The sequence below is a fragment of the Mesocricetus auratus genome, unplaced genomic scaffold, assembly GCF_017639785.1.
Source record: "Mesocricetus auratus isolate SY011 unplaced genomic scaffold, BCM_Maur_2.0 Super-Scaffold_100691, whole genome shotgun sequence".
NCBI lineage: Eukaryota > Metazoa > Chordata > Mammalia > Rodentia > Cricetidae > Mesocricetus > Mesocricetus auratus.
The window spans coordinates 43,454,210-43,477,401 of record NW_024429267.1 but is presented as its reverse complement, the minus strand read 5'-3'; the positions used below and the strand labels follow the sequence as shown (position 1 = coordinate 43,477,401).

Below are 23,192 nucleotides of genomic sequence, written 5' to 3'. Positions count from 1 at the left end.
TACAAAAGTACCTTAGGCAGGTAATATGTAGCTGCATTTTGTTTTTCTTTCATAGAAGCTAATTTAAAAATTCCCAGCTACATTAATCAAATTTTAGACTCTTTATGCAGATATCTTGCTGTTGGACTATTTATTTTCCTTTGGAAAAAGTGTGTTCAGCTCTCTCTCTCTGTACTTCATCCATTGATGGGTCTTGGATTTGCGTGCTGCGTGACTACATGCATGTGAGTGTGCCTGTGTTTGTGTGTCCCTACCTATCTGTCAAATTGTCCTTTTGAGTCCAGGTTTTTCTTGGCAAATATGTAGTCTGCAAACAAACTCAAATGGATGTTAGTGCATTGTAGCTAACGTCCCAATATCTCTGGGGGTTTTCATGGTGGATAAATTTTAAATGGGACATTTGTTTTTCGTTTAAATGTTTTGGTTTTTGTCTGCAGGTCACTGGCATGCATTTTATATGAGATGTGTTGTATGGATCATGCATTTGCTGGTTCCAGTTTCTTATCTGTGGTTTTAAATATTGTCGAAGGCGACACACCTTCACTCCCAGAGAGATTCCCACAAGAACTAAACACAGTCATGCAACGGTATGGAACCAAGTCTGAAACAGAGACCATTGAAGTTTTATTCCTGTGTTTGAAATGAAGTTAAGTTTTTGTTCATTTGAAAAGTGATTTTCTTTTCAAATATTACAGCATGTTGAACAAAAGTCCTTCACTGAGACCATCTGCAGTAGAAGTTTTAAAAGTCCCTTACATCAATGAGCATCGTCAGGTACTGGAAATGAGAGTGGTATCAGGGCGAACACTCTTTGTCTTGAAGTTATGCTGTAGGACTGAGATGCGGTTAAGAATCGGACAGAGAGGAGGAAAGCAGGCTTTAAGGGAAGCCAAGATGAACACAGGGCAAATCTCTGCAGAGTAGGCTAGACAAATTCTGGTTGCCTAATGCCACCAGACATGGGGAGTTGGATCTCTAATTTTCTACCTAAAACCATTATTATCCAACCAATGGCTGTGAGATTGACAGATCTTACCTCAATACTTTGAAATCCACCCTTGATAGTACAAGAGTGTACTGCTAATAACATGAATTTTCACTGGGCTATTATTATTCCCTCCTTTAAGGCAGGACTTAGCATCTTTAATTGTTTAGGTGTCTCTTTTCTTTTCCTTGGCATTAGGGAACTGGATTAGACCTGCCTGGGGTGTAAACAGCAAACTGTCCTCTCCAAAGTTTTTATCTTTTAGGACCTCTCAGGCTTTTGCTAAGCCCTCAGCAAGTTTCCTCTGCTATGAATAACTCTAACAGGAACCACCAGGTCACCTGCCTTGTAACAGGTGCCTACTTTTCCTCAGTGGATTAAGAGCTAAATCCAGAGGAAGCAAAGGTAGCAGTGGCATGTGCTCAGCCATGAGGCACAGTGCTGACCCCAGGGAGACTGAGAAGAGAGGGGCGGACATGGCCTGTTCTGCTGAAGATTAACTGCTAGAGTGAGGACTCCGTAGCCAAGGGAAGCAGCCAAGAACGGAGACTGGTGCTGGAAGAAAGAGTAAGGGAGAGAGAAGCACTCTTTGATAGTCAGAGGAGTAGCCGCCATCTTAACACTGGGAGGAGGAGGCAGCCAGTCATGTAAACAGTCTCAGCAGGAGGCTTGAAGAGGGCATCAGAGCCTGCAGAACTAGAGTCACAGGCATTTATGATCTGCATTGTGGTGCAGAAAAACAAAACAGACTTCTCTGGAAGGGCAGCAAGTTCTCTGAACTGCTGAGCCATCTCTCTAGCTATGCAGTATTTCAAAATCAATATCACCCAGATAGCAAAAACATAAAAATTTAAGCTCCAACAAGGCCAAGATTAGTGAGATGCAAGTGGGGTATAGTTGCTCAGGTTCAGGGTTGGAGCCTCTGCAAACATTTGGAATTCTAGTCTTCATGGGCTTGGGCATTGATTTGATTTTACAGATGATGCTGTGTTAAGGAATGCTCCCCTGCTTGCTGAGGTCTGTGTTACACCCTTAGCTAGGTGTCTCACTTGTTTAGCATCCATCCTGTCAGGGGGAGGGTGGACACTATTACATTACAGGCTCAGAGGTGGGGTTTTCCTTCATTTCAGCAGCTGATGTGCAAATATTCCGAAGTGACGCTGGAAGACAAGAACTCAGGCTGTCAGAAGGACGCTGTTCAGATAATTAATGCTGTGTAAGTAATTGCTTTGTTTTTAAAAAGCCCATCCCGTGTAAATGCTAAGTGTATCAGTCTTTAAAAAATCTATTAGTGCTAAGTTGACTGCATGGGGCATCCTAGATTTCACTTCAGTCTTGCCGAGAAATTAAGAAGCGGCATTCCAAAGCCATTTGCCCTAGGTGGTAGCAGACTGAAATCCTGAACATCTAAACTTCCTCACAACTCACAGATCTGCAGGGCAGCACTGCGGTTGCCTGCTGCCTGTGTGTGCATAGAGAAATGAGTAGCTCAGACATTTAGGAATGTTTATGTTAATGAGCCTTCTCTCAGAAACCTAAATGGCTTCATATGGTATTCATTTAACTATGGAAAGTATGTATGGTAGGCATTTGAATAAAAAGTCAAAATTCACTTTCTTCACATATCATACATACACTCTCTCTCTCAAAAAAGAAAAAGATAAGAGAAAGCACATTTCCAAAGAACAGCAATAATTTCTGGAACTGACTTCTCTTTTTCTAATTCAAGAAATTTCTCTGCTTTAACTTGTAAAAGCATAGAATGGTGGGTTTCTCCAGAGCAGTGGTGTATACCTGTGCAAGCAGTGAATTGCAGATGCCAGGGGACTCTGTCTCTTAAAGATTGAATCTGAGGACCCAAATTCAATGGTTTTACCTCCCCAGTGGTGTGCAAAGGAATGGTATGAGAACAGATGTCCCCAGACTGACCTTCAAGGCCAAATAGCCAGATATTCTCATATTCTCCACTGACTCACCCCCAGTGCAGACACTCCCCCCCCCCTCTCTCTCTCTCACACACACACACACACATACACACACAACTGTTGCGGACATTCTCTGACACCCCCCCCCGTGCATGAACTCTCCTGTGATACAGTGGTTTCTGGACTGTGTCCTATTTGATTTTCCAGCCTCACATTGACCTTAAACAAATGGACACCTGGAAAAGATCCCTTGCGGTAAATTTGTAGACATGTTTCTAATATGGTTATTTTCTTCTGTTGCTACCTGTTCTTTCAAGAACGTCTGAATTTTATTTTTGCTTATTAACTAGAGGTGTGAGAGTAGAGGTTATCTTATTTTTTTAAACAGTGAATTACTTTAGCTATCATTTTGCAGAGCACTTGTGGAACAGTTGCCTGACACAGTTTACAATCAATGGCATGCTGGAATTCAATTGTCTGGAGGGCATTTCACACTGTAAAATATTGATTTCAACTAGTCCCCTTTATTTTCAACATCTGTGGTCATGTTTCAGGCGACTCTATTAAGTCCTATAAAATAAGGGGTACATATTCCTGATAGATTGTCCCTTCCTGGGACACTCTGGTCAGGATGATATTCGGTGTCTCACAGTGTTCCCTAAGGAAGAAGCTGAGGACCAGGAGCCTTTTGAAATATCTGTCCCCAACAAAGTCAGGGACTAAAGGAGAGGCCACCGGGAATGTAGCCACAGGCCTCAGGAGGAGAAGTCACCGGGAATGTAGCCACAGGCCTCAGGAGGAGAAGTCACCGGGAATGTAGCCACAGGTCTCAGGAGGAGAAGTCACTGGGAATGTAGCCACAAGCCTTGCCATCCTTGTTTACTGTGAGCAGTTTCAACTTCAATAAATGAAGGATTCCCCTATGAAGTACATGGTATTATTCTCTTTTCTAGATACATAGACATTCCATAACCTCTAAAAGACATTCGGAGTGTAACCTGGGAGTCATAATTTGAACCCAGGGAGTATGTTTAACCTTTACAGTTACCCACTGGACCATACTACCATAAAACATCTATTGGAGTTAGCCCAGAATATAAGCCATTTAAGAAAATACAGTTGTTGTAGTGCCACCATTGGACAATATACATACATTATCTTATGTGATACTTATTGTAGCCCACTCTTTACAGAGGAGGAAAACTGGATTCACTTTCAGGTCCTTGGCTACAGAGAGAATGGGTGATGGAGGTAGAATTCACTATTTTTCCAAAGACCATGGCCTAATAGTACACATAGATGAGGTCCTCTGGTGGACTATTTACTCTCTAAGGACCAAGATCCCAATTTGTCTTCCATTATAAAAACCAGCCACAGGCAACGAAATGAACAGGAATTTAGAAAGTACACAATTTGCTTTTAAGCAGAAATCTAATTTGAAAAATAATGCTGATTAACTCTAGTCCTTGTTGGCTCATTACCCACTCAGAGTTTATTAGATTTTCCTGGCCTGCCTCGAGACGCTGCTGTCTCTCCATAGAGCAATGATACTTCTGTAAAATATTTGTTTAATTTTTTTCGGAGCATGTTTGATATGAGTTGCATGTTGGAGAATGTTTATTACTTATAGGCAGAAAAAGATTCACCTGCAGACTCTCCAAGCCCTGTCTGAAGTACAGAAAATGACTCCGAGAGAAAGGATGCGGCTGAGGAAGCTTCAGGCAGCTGATGAGAAAGCCAGGAAGCTGAAGTAAGCTGCCTTCCTTCCGTTTGGGTGCCCCATGCCCTGCCCCGCCTAATGGTGCTGTCAAAGAACTCATGCAAGGAGAGCAAGAACCAAACCCCAAAGCACATACGGTCACTATGTATTCATTCAGCTATTCTCCCAAACAAGACTACTGGGCCATAGATTGGCTGTCAGATGCTGTTTACATCAGGTTTTCAGTCCTGTGTGAAGACAAAGATTGAAAGGTAGGTAAGCTGCCAGTGATGAAAATGTTGTCATGCTCCCTACTGCTGACACTTGGACCTAAGAAGCCGAACAGACAGCTTTGGTATTTTCCCTGTGTTTGTTAGCTTTTTTCATTGCTGTGATAAAATGCCCTGATAAAAGCAACTTACAGGATAAAGGGCCTGCTTTGGCTCACCGTCTGAGGGTACAGTCCATCACAGTGAAGTCACAGGCAGTGGGATGTTGAAGAATGGGTAGTGAGCATCTTTGGGTTGGGAGGTGGCTAGTTTGTTTTCTGGTCTCGTTGTAAATGCTCTAGTCATGGCCAGGTTCAGGCTACCAGATGATATTATGGATTGTTCATTTGGGAAGATGTATGTGCAGTCTGTTCATACTGGTTCCTATAAACCACTGATTGTGGGTCGACCTGGGGAAATATATGCCCTTAAATTTCTGGAGTCACTACACCAACTCATAACTCCAAACCCGTCTAAATGCATGTAATGTTAATGTCTCCGAGGTAGCATAATTCCTGTTGTTGGTTGAATAAAAATGAGGGGTTCAATCTGAAAGGAAGACGTAAGAAAGGCAAATATTATACTTTGCATGCATATTAAAATATTATTCAGATGAAAACTATTTATAGGCAAAAGAATAGCATATAGCATAAATATTCCACATGATATGCTAATATTATTCCTATTTGGCCTTGATTTTATAAATTAATTGAATTAGAATTTTGGTCATTGTTTCTAGGATTCAAGAGGGGCTGTACATTTTAGTTAATGTCACTGAGAAATGCCAATTTTGCATAATCTCATTAATATGTAGTGTAGAAAATGAAGCTTAGGGAAGTAAAGAATAGAATGGTGTCTTCTAGACAGAGGTGGGCATGTTATACAAAAGGAATCCTAAGTCCTAGAAGTCTGTCTTACATCTTGGTGACTAATACAGAATTGGATAGTTGAAAGCTTCTTAGACAGTAGATTTATTGCCACTTAACCTCCACCACAGTGCGCACACATTCCTTGATATGTCATTCCATTGTCCTTGTGTATGGACTTGCTCATCATGAAGTAAAATGAATCTCAGCCATTCACAATCATGATGTTCAGGGGTGAGTGTTATCTTCTCCTGATATTCCAGGGGTTCCAGAGTTGACTAAGGAGCCATAGCTTCCCTAGTGTGTATGCTTTGGAAGAGAATCACTTGAAATTTTAAAATAATTATTTCGGGGGCTACACCCTGAGGAACAAACCTGATAGTCTGGTTTCCTGATAACCCTGTCTACATGTTAAAGCAGCAATCATGCTTGTTTGTATACTATGAATATGGCCTAAAGAATTCGTACTGATTTTTATACGTTCTCATTGAATTCACAGAAAGATTGTGGAAGAAAGATATAAAGAAAATAACAAACAGATGCAAGAAACCAGATTCCAGAACTTTGAACCTCTGAGTGTCGATGTGCTCCACGTAAGCACCCCTATTTCATGTTTTCATGGGATGTTTCCTTGCTTTGGGTCCCTCAAATTCATCAGGCTAAATGTGTAAGAAAAGGATAGAAAAGAAAACATCCAGACCAACTTGGCCCACCTCCAGGGAGGGCTCTCTACAAGTAAGCCAACAGTCCATGACAACCCATAATCAAAGCAGCTTATATCTGCAAGTGGACCAGTTGATTCAGTCATCACATAGCAAGTGGCTACTATTAACAATAATTAACTGAATTATCACCAAATGCAGCGATTATGGTTAAGAAGATTAATTAATAGAACAAGTATGCACATATCTGACCTTCACATCTATACATTGTGTTTTGCCTCTCTAGTCCATCAATCCCTTTTTGTCTTATTTTTCCTTTTAACCTTTTATGGTCTGTCTCCTATCCATATCATCACACTTCACTCAAACTGAAGAATTACCATGGATATCTGATAATGAGTGAATAAAGTTGTAGGACCCCTCTCTTGTTCTGTATTTGAAATCACTGAGTGGCAAATACTGTCTTCATTTGGGTTTGAGATTATATCTCTGGGTCTTGGTGGTAGGATCTCATACTAAGGTAGTCTATGTGAGGGTTCATTTGGGGCAGTTGACACCAACACCAGCCTCATAGCTCTTCTGATAAAAGCACATTAGCGTAGAAAAGATTTAAGATGTTCATTCAGGAAATCTCAGCATCTGAAATGCTGTCCTTTAACAGAGAAAACCAACCCTTGAGACTGTGAAACAATGCTCTGAACCTCAGTGTTGTAAATTCTTTGACTTAGATTAGTCAGTACAGGCTTCCAAACCCTGGGACATGCAGAAACCTGAGCAAATCTATCTCTTTGAAGAGCAAGGCCTAGGAACACCTGTTTTCTGTCTCTCTCTGTTCAAGACAATGCTCATCTATCGTCCTCAAGTATTTAGAGGATCATAGAATCCAAAGTTGGTTCTCACAGTAGATCTAGTCTCCTCTATGACTTTACTGGTCTCCTTCTACCTATGGAGCTGGTCAGCAGACACCCTAAGAGTGCTGATGAACAGTGCTCAGTCCTGCCTAGTATTCTACTTTCTGGTAATGCCATTTGTGCCATCTGCCCCTGGACTCAGAGACTCGGGAAACTGTGAGGGAGGTCTTTCCTGCTCGTGGATGCTGGCAAGTGTAGAACTTCTGGTTGAAAGGATATGGGGTCAGCAACAGGATGAGGTGTCAACCAAGAGTAAAGTCTTCATGCTGCCAGTTTGGGAGAACCCATGCCCCCAAGAAAACTGAGTGTCTTGCTTCAGCACCTCAGACATGCCTAGGCACTGTGAAGATGGCCAATGGCAGTAGTTCTTAGTCCCTGGCTCTGCTTTGTCCATACAAGACTGAAAACCAGGCATTCCCAAAGATCTAGACAAGGAAGTTGACATGATTATGAGGATTAATGTATGCAAACTCCCTGCTCAATCACCAAAATAACCTGGAATCCCAGAAACCCTTGAGATCAGAGACAATTCTTTGCTGTGACTGGAGCTTGAGAGCCAGATATGGCCTTTTTTTGTATTATGAGTCCTAAATGACCTCTCTCCCTCCTCCCTCCTCTCTCCCTCCTCCCTCCTCTCTCCCTCCTCCCTCCTCCCTCCCTCACTCTTTTCTTCGCTTCTTTCCTTCCTTCCAGACAGGGTCTTACTGTGTGGCCCAGACTGGCCTAAACTCACGAGCCTCCTGCCTCAGCCTCTCAAGTGCCGAGATTACGGGCATGCAAAGCCACACCAAGCTAAATAGATTTTGTTAACCATATTTTATCACACAGAACATGGAGGCAGCTCAGATTAAGAAAGAGGTTGTGGGGCTGGAGAGATGGCCCAGTGGTTAAGAGCATTGACTGCTCTTCCAGAGGTCCTGAGTTCATATCCCAGCAACCACACAGTGGCTCATAACCATCTAAGATGAGATCTGGTGCCTCCTTCTTTGTGCAAGCATAAATGCAAAATACTGTATACATAATAAATAAATAAAATATTAAAAAAATAAATTGCAAGCTGGGCATTGGTGGCACACACCTTTAATCCTAGCACTCAGGAGGCAGAGGCAGGTGGGTCTTTGTGAGTTCAAGGCCAGCCTGCTCTACAGAGTAAGTGCCAGGACAGGTTCCAAAACAATACAGATAAATCCTGTCTTGAAAATCAAAACAAACAAAAAACAGAGGTTGCTCAAAGACCCTGTTGTTCCCAGCATGCATCCCAGTGACTTCCTGTACTAGTTACCTTTCTTGAATACCCAACTGAAGCAACTTAAGGAAGGGCTTGTTTTGAGGGAAAGTTTTGGGTGAATGTGTAATTTGAAAGTATAGTCCATAGTGACTGAGAAGTTGTGCTGGCAAGGACATTGCATCTGCACTCAGGAAGCAGCGAGTAGTGACTATCATTGCCCAGCTGGTTTTCTCCTTTCTTTTAGCCTAGGATCCCAGCCTGTGGGCTGCTACTGGCCACATTCAGAGGAGGTCTTCCTTCTTTGGCTCAGCCTTTCTGCAAACACTTGCATAGACACACCCAGAAATGTGTTTCCATAGTGATTCTAAATTTCTCCCATTGGACAAGATTGACAATTATGCGTTCCTTTCTCTCAGCAAGTTGTGTGTGTGTGTGTGTGTGTATGTGTGTGTGTGTGTGTGTGTGTACATGCACACATGCATGTGTGCCTGTGCAGGAGCGTAGTGTGTATGTATACACACTCAAGGGTGAGTATGTGCACATCCAATCCTGTCCTGGCTAAAGATTTTGGTTCATTCTTTAAGTTTTCTGAGGTTTAGTACCACTGTCTCTGGTCCTGAACTTCTTAGAAGAGTTTCCCAAATTTATATATGGATAGGAGCATTGTTAGCATGGCCGCACAGGAACAATAGGTGATCAGTGGTTAGTACCCTTCTCCTTTCAGAGGCCTTTTTGTCTTTCAGAGAACCTTCTGACCTCTCAGGTCCACAGCCAGCTGTCTCTCATTTAAATTCTGTGACTTACAAGACACTTCTCAAACTTGAGAACATGGCAGAGTATCCTGTATTATCTTGATCGTCATTCTATTGGTGTGGGGTAGGGCCTGGGCTGTCAGATTTCTAATAAGTTCAGCTTTGCTTCTCATGCTGCTGACCAAGAATTGCATCCCATTATCCATGGGTAGAAAATGGGGCTCCTGAACATGACCTACCCCCTCTGAATGGAGGAAGAGCTGAAAATGACACCAATGAACGGATCTCTTATCTCTTTAGAGGAAAAAAGTCATTTAATGGGAATGGAAGAAAAGGAGGATAAACCTGAGGGGAAGACTTTCTTGTTCACACCAGGAGGAGGGAGTGGGGGCAGCCAGGCAGGAAAGAGACAGGTTTAATCATATTCACAGGCACAAGAGGGAGACAGATGGGCTTAATGATAGTCACAGAACAAAGGAAGAAGCTAAACACTTTGCAGAGGCCCGAAGGGTTTTCCTCAGCTCGGGGAAAGGCATTGTCGAGCTAAAAAGATGAAATAAAATATGACAGAAACTGGATTAATCAGATGCAAGAGGCTGAAGGAAAATTGGATAAAGGAAAAATGCACCTGTCTTTGAATGCACTTCCTTGCCCCTTCTCTATATTGTGATGGCTTCATTTTTCCCTAACCTTATTGAGACTCTCCTCTCAATTCCATCTTTCTCATTTGCAAGGCTGGAGCAAACTCCTCTGGCTTCATTGTGGAGCATGTGCTCATTGGATGCATGTGCATGTTCATGTGTGTGCATGCATGTGAAGACCAGAGGTGAATATTGGGCTCCCTCTCTGTTCCTTTCTGTCTTATTCTGTGAGATGTTTCTCACTCAACATAGAGCCCACTGATCATGCTATGCTGGCTGGCCAGCAAACCCTGGGAATCTTACTATCTCTACCTCTCCAGCTTTGTAATTAACATATTTTTTGAATACAGATGCTAGGAATCTGAATTCAGGTCCTCCTGCTTGCATAGCATGCCCTTTACCAACTGAGCCATGCCTCCAGGACCTCTTCATACATTTCAGAAGCAGTTGTAGGAGGGAGAGTGTATGGACCCAGTATGCCATATATTCTGAAAATTCCTTAAGGCATTTAGGAGAGTGGCTTGATTTGTTTTCAGACTTTAATTGACAGTGCATTTGTTTTGGTCGGCATTTTCTGCTTGGCTGAATTTGCATTTTGAAATCTTGAAGCACAATTACATGTGGAATCGTGTTTGACTCTACTTCTTAAGAGGATGGTAGCTTAAAAAACAATAGAGACAAACAAAGAAAAACCACACTGTAATACCCAAGGCAAGCCCAGACTGTCCTTTTCCCTGTGGCATGTGCAGTTGTACTGGTGCTAGAACTGGACATCTGTGAAAAGCACCTAGTAGACCAGGACCCCAGTGTGCTCTGGGAACAGGGGTCAAAGATCAAACCAGTACTTCTCTTTCTGAGAGAGGCAGCTATAGCAGTCCTGTCCTCCACAAAGAGAACCTCAGTGAGCTACGGTCAGTTGAGTGCCCCGGTGCTTCTTTGCAGATACCTTCTGAAGTTCATGCAGTGATGGTATCATGCAGCCTCCTTGTTCTTTGGGTTCTCTGTGTGTCCCAGCAGTGAATCTTTGTGATCTGAACCCAGCTATACCTCCTTAAACAATCATCAGATGGTACAGGAGGCAGACTTCTCTCTCAGCTATGCTTCCTGAGCATGTTCTCACAAGTGCCTTGCTGTGCTGGTACACGGCTTCATCTGACTTACTCAGTTAATACTACTTTGGACTTGCCTTTTAATTTTTTTCTTAACAAAAGGCATTCTTGGAATGGTCACCCCCCACCATGAAAACTGCTTATCAGAGAAAATAGGACAATTTAGTATTACATTTAGTTTGCAAACATACACACACACACACACACACACACAGAGTAATAAAATACAAATGGCCTGTTGAAATTCCCATTAATATACTTGGGCACTTTACCTTTATTTAGTTAGTTTTAGTTTTGTTTTGTTGAGGCAGTTTCTCATGTTGCACAGGCTCACTTCAAACCTGCTCTTTAGTTCAGGGCTACTTAATGCTCCACCTCTGTGGTGGTTTGAATGAAAATGCCCTGCCACCATAGACTCATATATTTGAATGCTTTTGTCACCAGAAAGTAGAACAATCTGGGGAACACTGGGATTCGGAAGTGTGACCTTGATGGAGTAGGAGTGGCATTATTGGAGGAACTGTGTGCCTAGGAGTGGGCTTTGAAGTTTCAAAAACCCATGCCTGGCCCAGTCTCCCCACCGCCCCCCACCCCTAGTCTGCTGCCTGCAGATCAAGATGTAAAGATCTCAGCTACTGCTCCATTGTCATGCCTGTCTGCTTCCTGCCATGATGATATGGACTAACTCTCTAAAGCTGTAAGCAAACCCCTAATTAAATGCTTTTAAAAATAGAGTTGCCTTGGTCATGATGTGTTTCCAAGCAATAGGGCAGTAGCTAAGACAGCTTCTCCAACAGGAATTATAGGCACATGTTTCACAGTGCTGGAGATTGAGTGCAGGAATTCTTTTATACCAGGAAAGCATGCTACCAGCTAATACACACTCCCAACCTTACCTTTTATGTTTTTGAAGCATGAATTCCTTTATCATTTCTTAGCTATGTGTCATTTAGGAAACTGAAATTCTTAGACTCTCAGGACTTGTAAGTCCAGATGAGATGTGGAAGTCATTCAAGTTGACACTTTTAGTTTTGAAATGAAACTGAGAAGGGATGGCCTGGGGATAAGTTAGGTGAGATACTATGGTTGCACGTTGGCGATAAATACTTGCTTCTAGCTGCTGATGGTTCAGGCCTATACTTGCCTGAACCTTTGACTTAGCTCCCTGGGTATGTTGCTTGGTTTGCCTAGCTGTGGCCTATAAACCAGTTCCTACAGAGGTTGAATGCCTTGTCCAAGGTCGCTGGCAGGTTCAGGACTATTTCTCTTATCCCAAGTTACCAGCCTGAAGTTGGAAATTGCTATGAGGCTTAGGGGAGAAGACGTGCTTCATTTGTGGCAGGGCCTTTCCCTAATGTCTGCTTCTCATGGTTTGTTGATTCCCTTCCACAAGGAATTAGATGAACGGACTTCAGAGAGCCTACCTGAACCTCAGACCCTTCCTTCCCTGGACCTTGACGAAGTTGAGCCAAGTTTAGAGGACACCATAGTTGGCCTTGGACATTATGGTATGTGTTTGTGTCACCTGACAGCAGGGTGCTTGTCTAATCTCTTGAGAGAAGCCCTGGATGTATGTGACTACCTGCCATTGCTGCTCTGAGCTGGGCTGTGATGCACAGGGCATTTTGTCCCCTGTGACTTCATGGCAATAGTGAAGTTAGGTTAGAAACTCCCTTCTGGTGGGAGACTTCTGACTGGGTTAAGCAACATTGTCATTAACCTGATGAAGAATTCCCCAAAGCTCTACTTCCCTCTTTCATGAGGGCTCCACTGCTCCTCTACTACACTTAAATTGAAGGCATGAACCAGACTTTGCAAGATCCACTATTCAGATGTGCAGACATTTCCAGAAAGTAAGAGTGTTTAGAGCTGTTACACAGCTGGAGGTGCTGCAGGGTGTCTAGAAAAGGATGCCCTGGCTCCCTGGTCTTTCTGGGTCTTTCCTTATCCATGAACAGGAATAGTGATTCCTCCTTTCATGGTTATTATCAAGAGAAACCAAGATTGGGCTTAGTATCTAGCATAATAAGAGCTGAGAAAAAGGAGCAGTTTGAGGGATACTCTTGAATGCAGGAGTCTTCTTGGTCTTGTTCACATTATCCCTCTTTTCTTTATTAATTTATTTTTTACATTCCAATACCAGTTTCCTCTCCCTCCTTCCCTCCCACTCCCTCCACTCCCCTCTCCTCCAGTCTGCTCCATGGAGAGGGCAAGACCTCCCATAGGACATTTACTAAGTCACAGTATCCCTCTTACCTAGAATAATACACCAAGAATATCGTACTCAGTATTTCTTGAATGAGTGAATTTATTAATTGATGAGTAGATGAAGTGAAATATTTTAGTTTTTATTTTAGAAACAATCTTATTTTACATATCAATTCTCCCATTCTCTCATTCTCCCATCCTCCCATGTCCCCCATGGACCACCCCCTATCCACCCAATCCCCAAGGATAGTGAAGCCTTCCACTGGGGATCATCAAAGTCTGTCACATCATTTGGGGAAGAGGTAGGCCCTCTTTCGTGTATCTGGGCTTCAATAGTATCCCTCCATAGCTAATGGGCTACCAATGTTCATTTGTACACTAGGGATAAACACTGACTCCACTATTACTGGTCCCATGGACTGCCCAGGCCTCGTAGCTGGCACACACCCCTAGAGGGCTTGATTTGGTTCAATGCTGATTCCCCAGCTTTACAACTGGAATCCTAGGTCAGGTCAACTGTTTCTGTGGGTTTTTCCAGCATTGTCTTGGCTCCTTTGGTCTTCCCTCCTCCCTCTCTTCAACTGGATTCCGGGAATATGGCTCAGTGCTTAGCTGTGGGTCCCTGCTTCTGTTTGGATGGCAATTAAGGTAGTCATCAATCTCATTATAGGGGAAGGGCATCAAAGGCAACATCTCTGCCACTGCCTAGATTCTTAGTTGGGGTCATCCTTGTGAATTTGCGAACATTTCTCTAGAGCCAGATTTCTCTCTAAACCTATACTGGCTCCATCTATTATGGTATCTCTTTTCTTGCTCTCCTCTATTCCCCCCGTCTCAGTCTTCCTGATCCCTCTTGTTCTCCACCCTCCTCTTTTCCCCTTCTCTTTTTCCTACCTCCCTCCCCTCTCCCCTGTGCTCCCAATTTGCTTAGGGGCTCTTGTCCCTTTCCCTTTCTTCAGAGGACCATGTGCTTGTTTCTTTCTTAGGGTCTTCCTTGTTTCCTAGTTTCTCTGGTGGTGTTTTATGCTGTTTGTGGCTATCGTAAAGGGCGATGTTTCTCTGATTTCTTTCTCAGCCCTTTTATTGTCTGTATATAGTAGGGCTACTGATTTTCTTGTGTTGGTCTTGTATCCTGCCGCTTTCCTGAAAGTATTCATCAGCTGTGGAAGTTCCCTGGTAGAGTTTATTGGGTCACTTATGTAAACTGTCATATCATCTGCAGATAGTGAAAGTTTGACCTCTTCCTTTCCAATTCGTATCCCCTTGATCTTCTTTTGTTGTCGTCTTGCTCTAGCTAAAACTTCAAGTACAATATTGAAGAGGTATGGAGAGAGTGGACAGCCTTGTCTTGTTCATGATTTTAGTGGAATCGAGTCAAGTTTCTGTCCATTTAGTTTGATGTTGGCCGTTGGTTTGCTGTGTATAGCTTTTATTATGTTTAGGTATGTTCCTGTTATCCCTGATCTCTCCAAGACCTTTATCATGAAGGGGTGTTGGATTTTTGTCAAAGGTTTTTTTCAGCATCTAATGAGTTGATCATGTGGTTTATCTTTTTCAGTTTGTTTATATGGTGGATTACATGATTTTAGTATGTTGAACCATCCCTGCATCCCTGGGATGAAGCCTACTTGATCATGGTGAATGTTTTTTCTGATGTGTTTTTGGATTTGATTTGCCAGTATTTTATTGAGTATTTTTGCATCAGTATTCATGAGAGAGATTGGTCTGTAGTTCTCTTTCTTCGGTGTGTCCTTGTGTGGTTTGGGTACCAAGGTAATTGTAGCCTCATAAAAAGAGTTTGGCAATGTTCCTTCTGTGGAACAGTTTGAGGAGTACTAGTTTAGCTCTTCTTTGAATTTCTGTTAGAGTTCTGCACTGAAATCATCTGACCCTGGACTTTTTTTGCTTGGAAGACTTTTGATGACTGCTTCTATTCCATTAGGGGTTATAGGTCTATTTAAATTGCTTATCTATTCTTGACTTAATTTTGATAAGTGATATATATCCAGAAAATTATTCATTTCCTTTAAATTTTTGAGTTTTGTGAAGTAAAGGTTTTCAAAATATGACCTGATGATTCTCTGGATTTTCTCAGTGTCCATTATTATGTCTCCCTTTTCATTTCTTATTTTGTTAATTAGCATGCTCCCTCCCTTTCTCCCTGCATCCCTCCCTCCCTCTTGTTGATTTTCTTGAAGAACCAACTCTTTGTTACATTAATTCTTTGTATTGTTTTCTTTGTTTCTATTTTATTGATTTCAACCTTCAATTTGATTATTTCCTGGTGTCTACTCCTCCGGGGTGAATTTGCTTCTTTGTGTTCTAGAGCTTTCAGTTGTGCTGTTGAATCTCTAGTGTGACTATTCTCTAGTTTCTTCATGTGGGCACTTAGTGCTGTGAACTTTCCTCTTAGCACTGCTTTCAAAATGTCCTAAAAGTTTGGGTATGTTGTTTCTTCATTCTTGTTGAATTCTAGGAAGTCTTTAATTTCTTTTTTATTTCTTCCTTGACCCAGAAATGGTGCAATTACACATTGTTAAATCTCCATGAGTTTGTAGGGTTTCTGCAATTTGTATTGTTAAATTCTAACTTTAAACTATGGTGATCCGATAGGATGCAGGAGGTTATTCCAATTTTTTTGGATCTGTTGAGGTTTGCTATGTTGCCAAGTATGTGGTCAATTTTAGGGAAGGTTCCATGTGGTGCTGAGAAGAAGGTATATTCTTTTTTGTTTGGATGGGATGTTCTATATATGTCTGTTAAGTCCAATTGTGTCATAACCTCTGTTAGTTCCTTTGTTTCTTAAGTTTCTGTTTGGTGGTCCTATACAGTGATGAGCTTGGGGTGTTGCAATCTCCCACTGTAAGTGTGTGAGATTTTATATATGATTTGAGTTTAGTAATGTTTCTTTTAGGAATGTAGGTGTCTTCATATTGGGTCATAAATCTTAAGAATTGAGACTTCATCTTGATGGACTTTTCCTGTGATGAATATGAAACCACCCTCTTCATCTCTTGATTAGATTTAGTTTGAAGTCTAATTTGTTAGATATTAGGATAGCTACACCAGCTTGTTTCTCGTGTCCATATGAATGGAAAATCTTTTTCCAACCCTTTTACTCTAGGTAACATCTGTCTTTGACGTGTGTTTCTTGTGTGTATAAGAAGGATGGATTCTGTCTTCATATCCATTCTGTTAGCCTGTGTCTTTTTACAGGCAAGTTAAGACCATTGGATATTAATGACCATTGATTGTTAATTCCTGTTTGTTTTGGATTTGTTGGTAGTGGCTGTATTATGTGTGGATTTCCCCCCATTTTTTTCTTTTGGTGTTTGGTAAAGTGGGATTATCTATTGCTTATGTTTTTGTGAGTGGGTGAAGTTTTCCTTCCAGTACTTTCTATAGGGCTGTATTTGTGGATATGTATTTTTTAAATCTGGTTTTGTCATGGAATATCTTGTTTTCTCCATCTATAGTGATTGAAAGCTTTGCTGGATATGGTAGTCTGGGCTGGCATCCATGTTCCCTTAGCATTTGTAGAACATCTATCCAGGACCTTCTGGCTTTCAGAGTTTCCATTGATACGTCAGGTGTAATTCTGATAGGTTTTCCTTTATATGTTACTTGACCTTTTTCCTTAGCTGCCATTAATATTCTTTCTTTTTTTTTTTTTTTGGTTTTTACAAGACAGGGTTTCTCTGTATTGTTTTGGAGGCTGTCCTGGAACTCGCTCTGTAGACCAGGCTGGCCTCGAACTCACAGAGATCTGCCTGCCTCTGCCTCCCAAGTGCTGGGATTAAAGGTGTGCACTACCACCACCCAGCCAATATTCTTTCTTTATTCTGTATATTTGGGGTCTTGATTATTATGTGGTAAGGGGATTTTTTTTCTGGTCCACTCTATTTTTTCTTTATTCTGTAAGTTTGGTGCTTTGATTATTATGTGGTGAATCGACTTCTTTTTGTGGTCCAGCTTTTTTGGTGTTTTGTAAGCTTCTTGTACTTTCATAGGCATTTCCTTCTTTAGACTGGGGAAGTTTTCTCGTATGATTTTGTTGAATATGTTTTCTGTACCCTTGAGGTTTATTACTTCACCTTCTTCTATACCTATTATTCTTAAGTGTGGCCTCTTCGCTTTTCCCATATATCCTGGATATTTGTTGGACTTGAGATTTTCTTTGGTTGATGATTTTTATTTCCTCTAGTGAGTCTTTAACATCTGAGATTCTCTCTTCCATCTCTTGTATTCTATTGGAAAAACTTACATCTGTAGTTCCTGATCATTTACCCAGCTTTTCTATCTCCAGCATTCCCTCATTCTGTGTTTTCTTTATTGTTTCTATTGCAACTTTCAAGCCTTGAACTGTTTGAATTGTTTCCTTCATTTATTTGGTTGTCTTTTCTTGGCTTTCTTTGCATTCTTTAAGAGATTTGTTTGTTTCTTGAATTTTTCGGTTTGTTTTTTTCTCCATTTCTTTAAGGGATTTTCTCATTTCCTCTTTGAGGGTTTCTGTCATCTTCATAAGTTGTTTTTGAGGTCCTTTTCTTCTGCTTCATCTGTGTTTGGATGATCAGTTCAACTGCAACTAGTCAGCCCTACTCCTGTTCCACTTGCTGCATACTTAATCTCCATTGTAAGCGACAAAAGTAAAAATAAAGCAAACACACAGTAACTTACATGGCTCAGATACCTTATAAAATACTTTGAAATTTCATTTATTTTTTATAAATTCATATTTTATTAAGTATGATTTTCTTAGAAACATTAAATTGAAAACAAAACTTAGAAGTATGTAACATTTGGGGTTGACAGTTCATTAGAGTGGTAAGTGACTGAGATTGAGATTATTGGTGAGCATATTAGATAACTGTGAAATTTTGAAATAGGATTCGTTAATTTGTTGATGAACCCTGAAGTGGTTAATTATATTACTCAGGGTCCTTAGTTTTATTTTTTTTAATTCAGCACCCAGAGGAACCATTATTTATTTGTCTAACATGTACATATAAACTTATGAAGTCATTTTTAAAGCTCTTTCCCCAATTATTTAATCAGTTTTTGATAATGAACTGGAAAATTCCCCTAGCAAGTATGGAGTTAGCTATAGAAAAAGAAGACAAGGTAAGATGTTAGTTACATTTGATATGCATTTATTTGGACACAGCTAATTTAATCTAGATAGTCATGGATTACCATTATAATCAAATGAGAAAACACAGCTGGAATGTTAAGGAGTTTATCCCTATTTAATTCCTTAGCTGTGGCACTAATGACTTCTTGCACATTAATTTTTAAAATGTGTTTTTGAGATTATAATTACATTTCCTTCTCCACTTTCTTTCCTCCAAATCCTCATATATGCTACTCACCCCCTTGTTCTCTTTTAAATTCATGGCCTATTAAAAAACGTTGTTGTTGTTGGTGGTGGTATGTGTATGTGTCTATGCAAGCGCACATGTATGTGTGTATGCATGTATGTGTATGTGTTCCTAAATATATAAATATAACCTACTCAGTCTGTATGTTACTTTCATGTTTTCAGGGCTGACTATTTGATGTTAGATAAGCAGTTTGCATGTTCTTCCCTGGAGAAGACTATTTCTCTCTCTCAGAATTTCTTAGTTGCCCATAGATTTTTGTCTAGAGTTGAGGCCTCAGCCCCATAACGTTCCTCCTTCCATACCTTCTAGAAATGTTAAAAATTACACCTATGAAGTCTCATCAACATGGCTGCCTAAACATGACCTGTATGACTTCTAGGCTCTTCTCTGCACACTAGCCTTGTTTTTCTGCAACTAGCAGCTGAATTTCAGAGCTGTGTTTCTTGGAAATTGGAATAGCCTGACTCATGAGCCTGGTTTCTCCCAGGGCAATATGAGCTGTGGAGGCTGCCCATCTGCTGTCTAACCAAATGCAACCTGTTTATTTCCTTTCCAGTCACTCCTTCAGTAGTTTCCAATGTGCTTCTCTGCTTTCTGTAGGAAATCTTCATGCTCTTTCTCTTCTGGGAATAAAAGGGGAGAGAGGCCTGCTCTGTTGTGGTTTGAATGTCAAATGTTCCCACAGGGTCATGTCTTTGGATACCTGGTCTCCAGTAGGTAGCTGGGCCCCGTGAGAGGTAGACCCTCGTTGGAGAAAGTGGGTCATGGACACAGACAGGTTGTGGGTTTTTATCGCCCACCTCCACTTCCCATCCACTCTTTGCTGCACTCTGAATGCAAATACGATGTGACCAGTTGTCTCTGGTTCCTGCTGCCATACTTTCCCTGCCATGCATTTAAAAATGATTTTAAAATGAATTTTAGATACTCATGAGACCTTCACAAGACTGAAGTCTGAAGAACATTAAATTTTTGAGGAATGGCAAGGCATGCAAATACATGGGCTAGAATTGTCCATTCTAGAAATTTACTGAGAAACATGTAGAAAGGTATGGAGATGTAGAAAACAGTGGAATAAGGGATACTTCCTAGAGTTTTGGCAGGGGTCATGAGAGTTACAGCAGGTGACAACTAATATTCAGGTGTCAACCCACCAGAGGAGTGATTCTCTGATGGAAGTTAATACTGTCCACACAAGGCCCACAGGACCATCAACTCTGGAAACTGTTGCTCACTTTTGCTAAAGCATCTTGGTGTCTCCCTAAAAGCTACATTGTAGTGTGTAATCTCATGTGATGTGTATATTCAATTTGATGGTTGCATTTCAATCTTAGGGACACATATATCTATGGGTGATCAGGAAGATAATTTCTCATTTATCTATATAGTTTGATAAACAGAATATATACTGGGACATGCTTTATAACTGGATCTATTTGTTCCACAAGAACTGTGTGCCCTTAAATACCTGCCTTGTTCTTTTGCTTATTGGGTGATTCTGTGGGATCCCTGGTGAGAAAATTTAGTCACACAATCAAAAACCTTGGTTCCCACAGTCAAATCTCCATTCCATTCCCTGAGATAAAACTTAGAAGTCAGCTCCCTGCAATTGTTTTATTCGGCAGGACATTTAGTCAGGTGAGTAGTCTTTCAAATAGATTACATTTGGGACCTTTAAAGATAGTGGTATGGCACATCCATGCTTGTTTGATTCATAGCCCTTTCTGGTAAGGAGACTGGGTGTCCCAAATTCACCTAAAGCAGATTTTGGAAAGTGCTAACCTGTGTATATGAGCCAGAAACTGCAGCACAAGGGAAGAAGAAGAAAGGACATAATTCAAACAGAGCAGCACATGTATTAGCTCATTCTGTTACCTCTTAAGATAGGAAAATTTCTAAGCTCTTTGGCTATGCTGAGGCAATTGTCCTAAACTTTGGCAGGGAATCAGTAGAGCTGGAATCTGGTGACCCCTTATAGAGTTTGTTACTTTAGGTTCATTATAGCCATGGTTATAGCAGCCAGTGGTCAAGGCCATTTTCCAGCCATCTGTGGAAAGTCAGGCCAAGTGACCCTTCCTGTGTTTATAGTGCTTCAGATTGTTTCAACTTGAAATTATAAAGTGTGTTGCTATACTTTGGGGTGAGCCATCTTTAATTCATTCACAGGGTTCTTTATGACTCTTGCTGTCATCTTTTTCTCCTAAATATCCAGGTGGAAACCAGGTGATTTGAACTTAAGCCTAATGTTTTCAGTATTTTACTTATAAGAATTAGAAATACAAACAGGTATAGCATCAAGCAGCCAGGGAGGTATCCTTGGAAGTGAAAAGTAGCATCTACCAAAGCAGAAATTGTGTGTAAATAAAAAACAGTATTCTAAGACAACCCATACTAGAAAGTTTAGAATGAAGGGTTCCATTTCCATCAAAGCTAAACCCCAGAGACAATTCTCCAAACAAAAAGGTTTCAATTTCGAGCAATACAAAAATGGTAATTTCAGTCCATGACACCTGTGAAGACCAGGATGGCTCCTGTGGTGTCCAAAGAAAAAAGAAATTTGAATTTTTCCCTCTTAACTGAGACAGACATGTCTATGTAGATTATGGAAGAAAAAGGCCCACTGTCACTTACGTTTTTGGAAAGAGCTGGCAAACTCTGGTAGTCAGGTGACAATATTCCTTTCATAAAGCTAGCATGCAGGTCCTAGTGAGCAGTCCCCTAAACACATTGCTAAGACAAAGGAGAATATGCTGGACTCCCAAGGCAGTTCCTGGAAAACTGCTTACAGCATGAACATTTCCCCTATGACATTTCAGGACTATGTTACATGAGTGTGGCAGCAGAGTTTCATGGGTGTGCTCCATTTTTCATGGAGGTCTAGAGCCAGCAGATATCACTGATACCAGAAATGAAGCTCCTGGCAACCTGGAGACCTGATGGTAGAGAAGGAGAATAACCTTAAAAGGACACCAAGGAACCTTTTATAGTATTAGAAGTGTATTCTAGCCAGAGTATTTTTCAAAATTAACCCAACTCTGTAATTTAAATGAGTAACTTTCTTACTGAGAAAGTAGACCTTAATAAGACTAATAGAAAAAATGTTGAGATGCATAGGAAAATAAAGGAAGCAAGAAATCATCATATTAATTCTAGTGTTTGTTGAGTTATTCTCATCCACAAGGAACATTGACAGAGTTGGAGGTCTTAGGAGGAGAAATGACTATTTAGAGAGAAGTTAGAGGTCCTTTGATGCTTCTGTCTTGAGTCTCTGCTGCAGGAGGGTTTGTATTGGAGTGACAGCCAACCCTGTAGGCAGATGTAAAAGGATCTAGTGTCCTATAAAGTAGCCCAGGTGTGGTGAATAATGTTATGCCAGCTTGCCACAAGCTAAAGTCATTTGAGAAGAGGGAACCTCAATTAAAAAATTACTCCACAAGACTGGAATGTATACAAGTTTATAGAGCATTTTCTTAATTAGTGATTAATGGAAGTGGGCTCAGTCACTTTTGGGTGGTGAGATCTCTGGGCTGATGTTCCTACATTCATTAAGAAAGCACATTGACTTGGTTGTTTTAAGAAGCATATAACATTTGAAAGACCGATAAAGATGTAGGAACAGACTCTGCAGTTAATGGTTTTTCCTCTTCTGAGTCTACACTGCCCTAGTGTGTTAAAAATTAAAATATACTTTGTTTCATAATTAAGCCTGAAAACTTGAATTGACTTCCTGCATTAAAAACTTCTATTGAGAATTCTCTTGTTAACAATGACCAGTCCTTTTACTTTCTAAAATATCCAATGATAACCAAGTTTACAAATACAGGAATAACAATTCAAATAAACCCTTAAAGTGGGAACACTTGCATTGGGCTCCAAGACTCACATTGAAGTGGGACCTCACATTCTACTCTCTGTACACATTGGAAATATCTACTTTACTTCCACACCAACAAAATGTGTTAGAATAATGGTATAAAATCAGTAGTGGACCTGTGATCCTTAAAGAAAAATATCTCATACACACACACCAAAAGCTTATATACTACTATACTATGTTCCGGTTTGGGGTTGATGTTTACAACCTGTTTTGTGAAAATTGCTAGGGAAATGGTGTAAACCAAGAATTACTATGTTTTCAGACCTAAGTAGAAATCTTTGATATATCTTGTTCTATTTCTAACCAAATAATACATTGTCACAAATATTAAAATGTATTTTCAGGTTATTGTCAGGCATTTTATGAAATATTACTAGCAAACAAAACAAGAACACGTTAGCTTTAGTTAATGATACCCATTTAGCAATCTCAAACACAAAAAGGCCCTCTTCAGTCTGATGATGGAGTACATATTCTGTTAGTAGTAGCAGCTTGACATCGGGTGCACACTGTATGACTATGCTAGCACACTTAAAAAATACCCTGCCATCCAACTATTAGGGATCATGATTTACTTCTGTAAGAGAGATGACTACCACTGTAGCCTTTTGAATTTGTAAGGAAGGAAGTGTGCCTTTATCCAACATTTCAAACAATTTTATTTTGTTGTTGTTGTTTT

General features: G+C 40.8%; 1 protein-coding gene across 9 annotated transcripts in view; it reads left to right on the top strand.

The window, feature by feature from the left end:
- Positions 1-23,192, top strand: part of Nek11 (NIMA related kinase 11) — a 216,641-nt gene that overhangs the window by 88,710 nt on the left and 104,739 nt on the right. For 8 of the 9 annotated variants that reach the window (XM_040739898.1, XM_040739901.1, XM_040739895.1 and 5 more), the window contains 6 exons: positions 438-587; positions 696-774; positions 2,116-2,201; positions 4,541-4,660; positions 6,244-6,337; positions 12,441-12,555. In XM_040739898.1, the coding sequence (XP_040595832.1) occupies positions 438-587; positions 696-774; positions 2,116-2,201; positions 4,541-4,660; positions 6,244-6,337; positions 12,441-12,555 (644 nt within the window). The remainder of the gene's footprint in view (positions 1-437; positions 588-695; positions 775-2,115; positions 2,202-4,540; positions 4,661-6,243; positions 6,338-12,440; positions 12,556-23,192) is intronic. The other variant, XM_040739897.1, reaches the window with a different exon arrangement.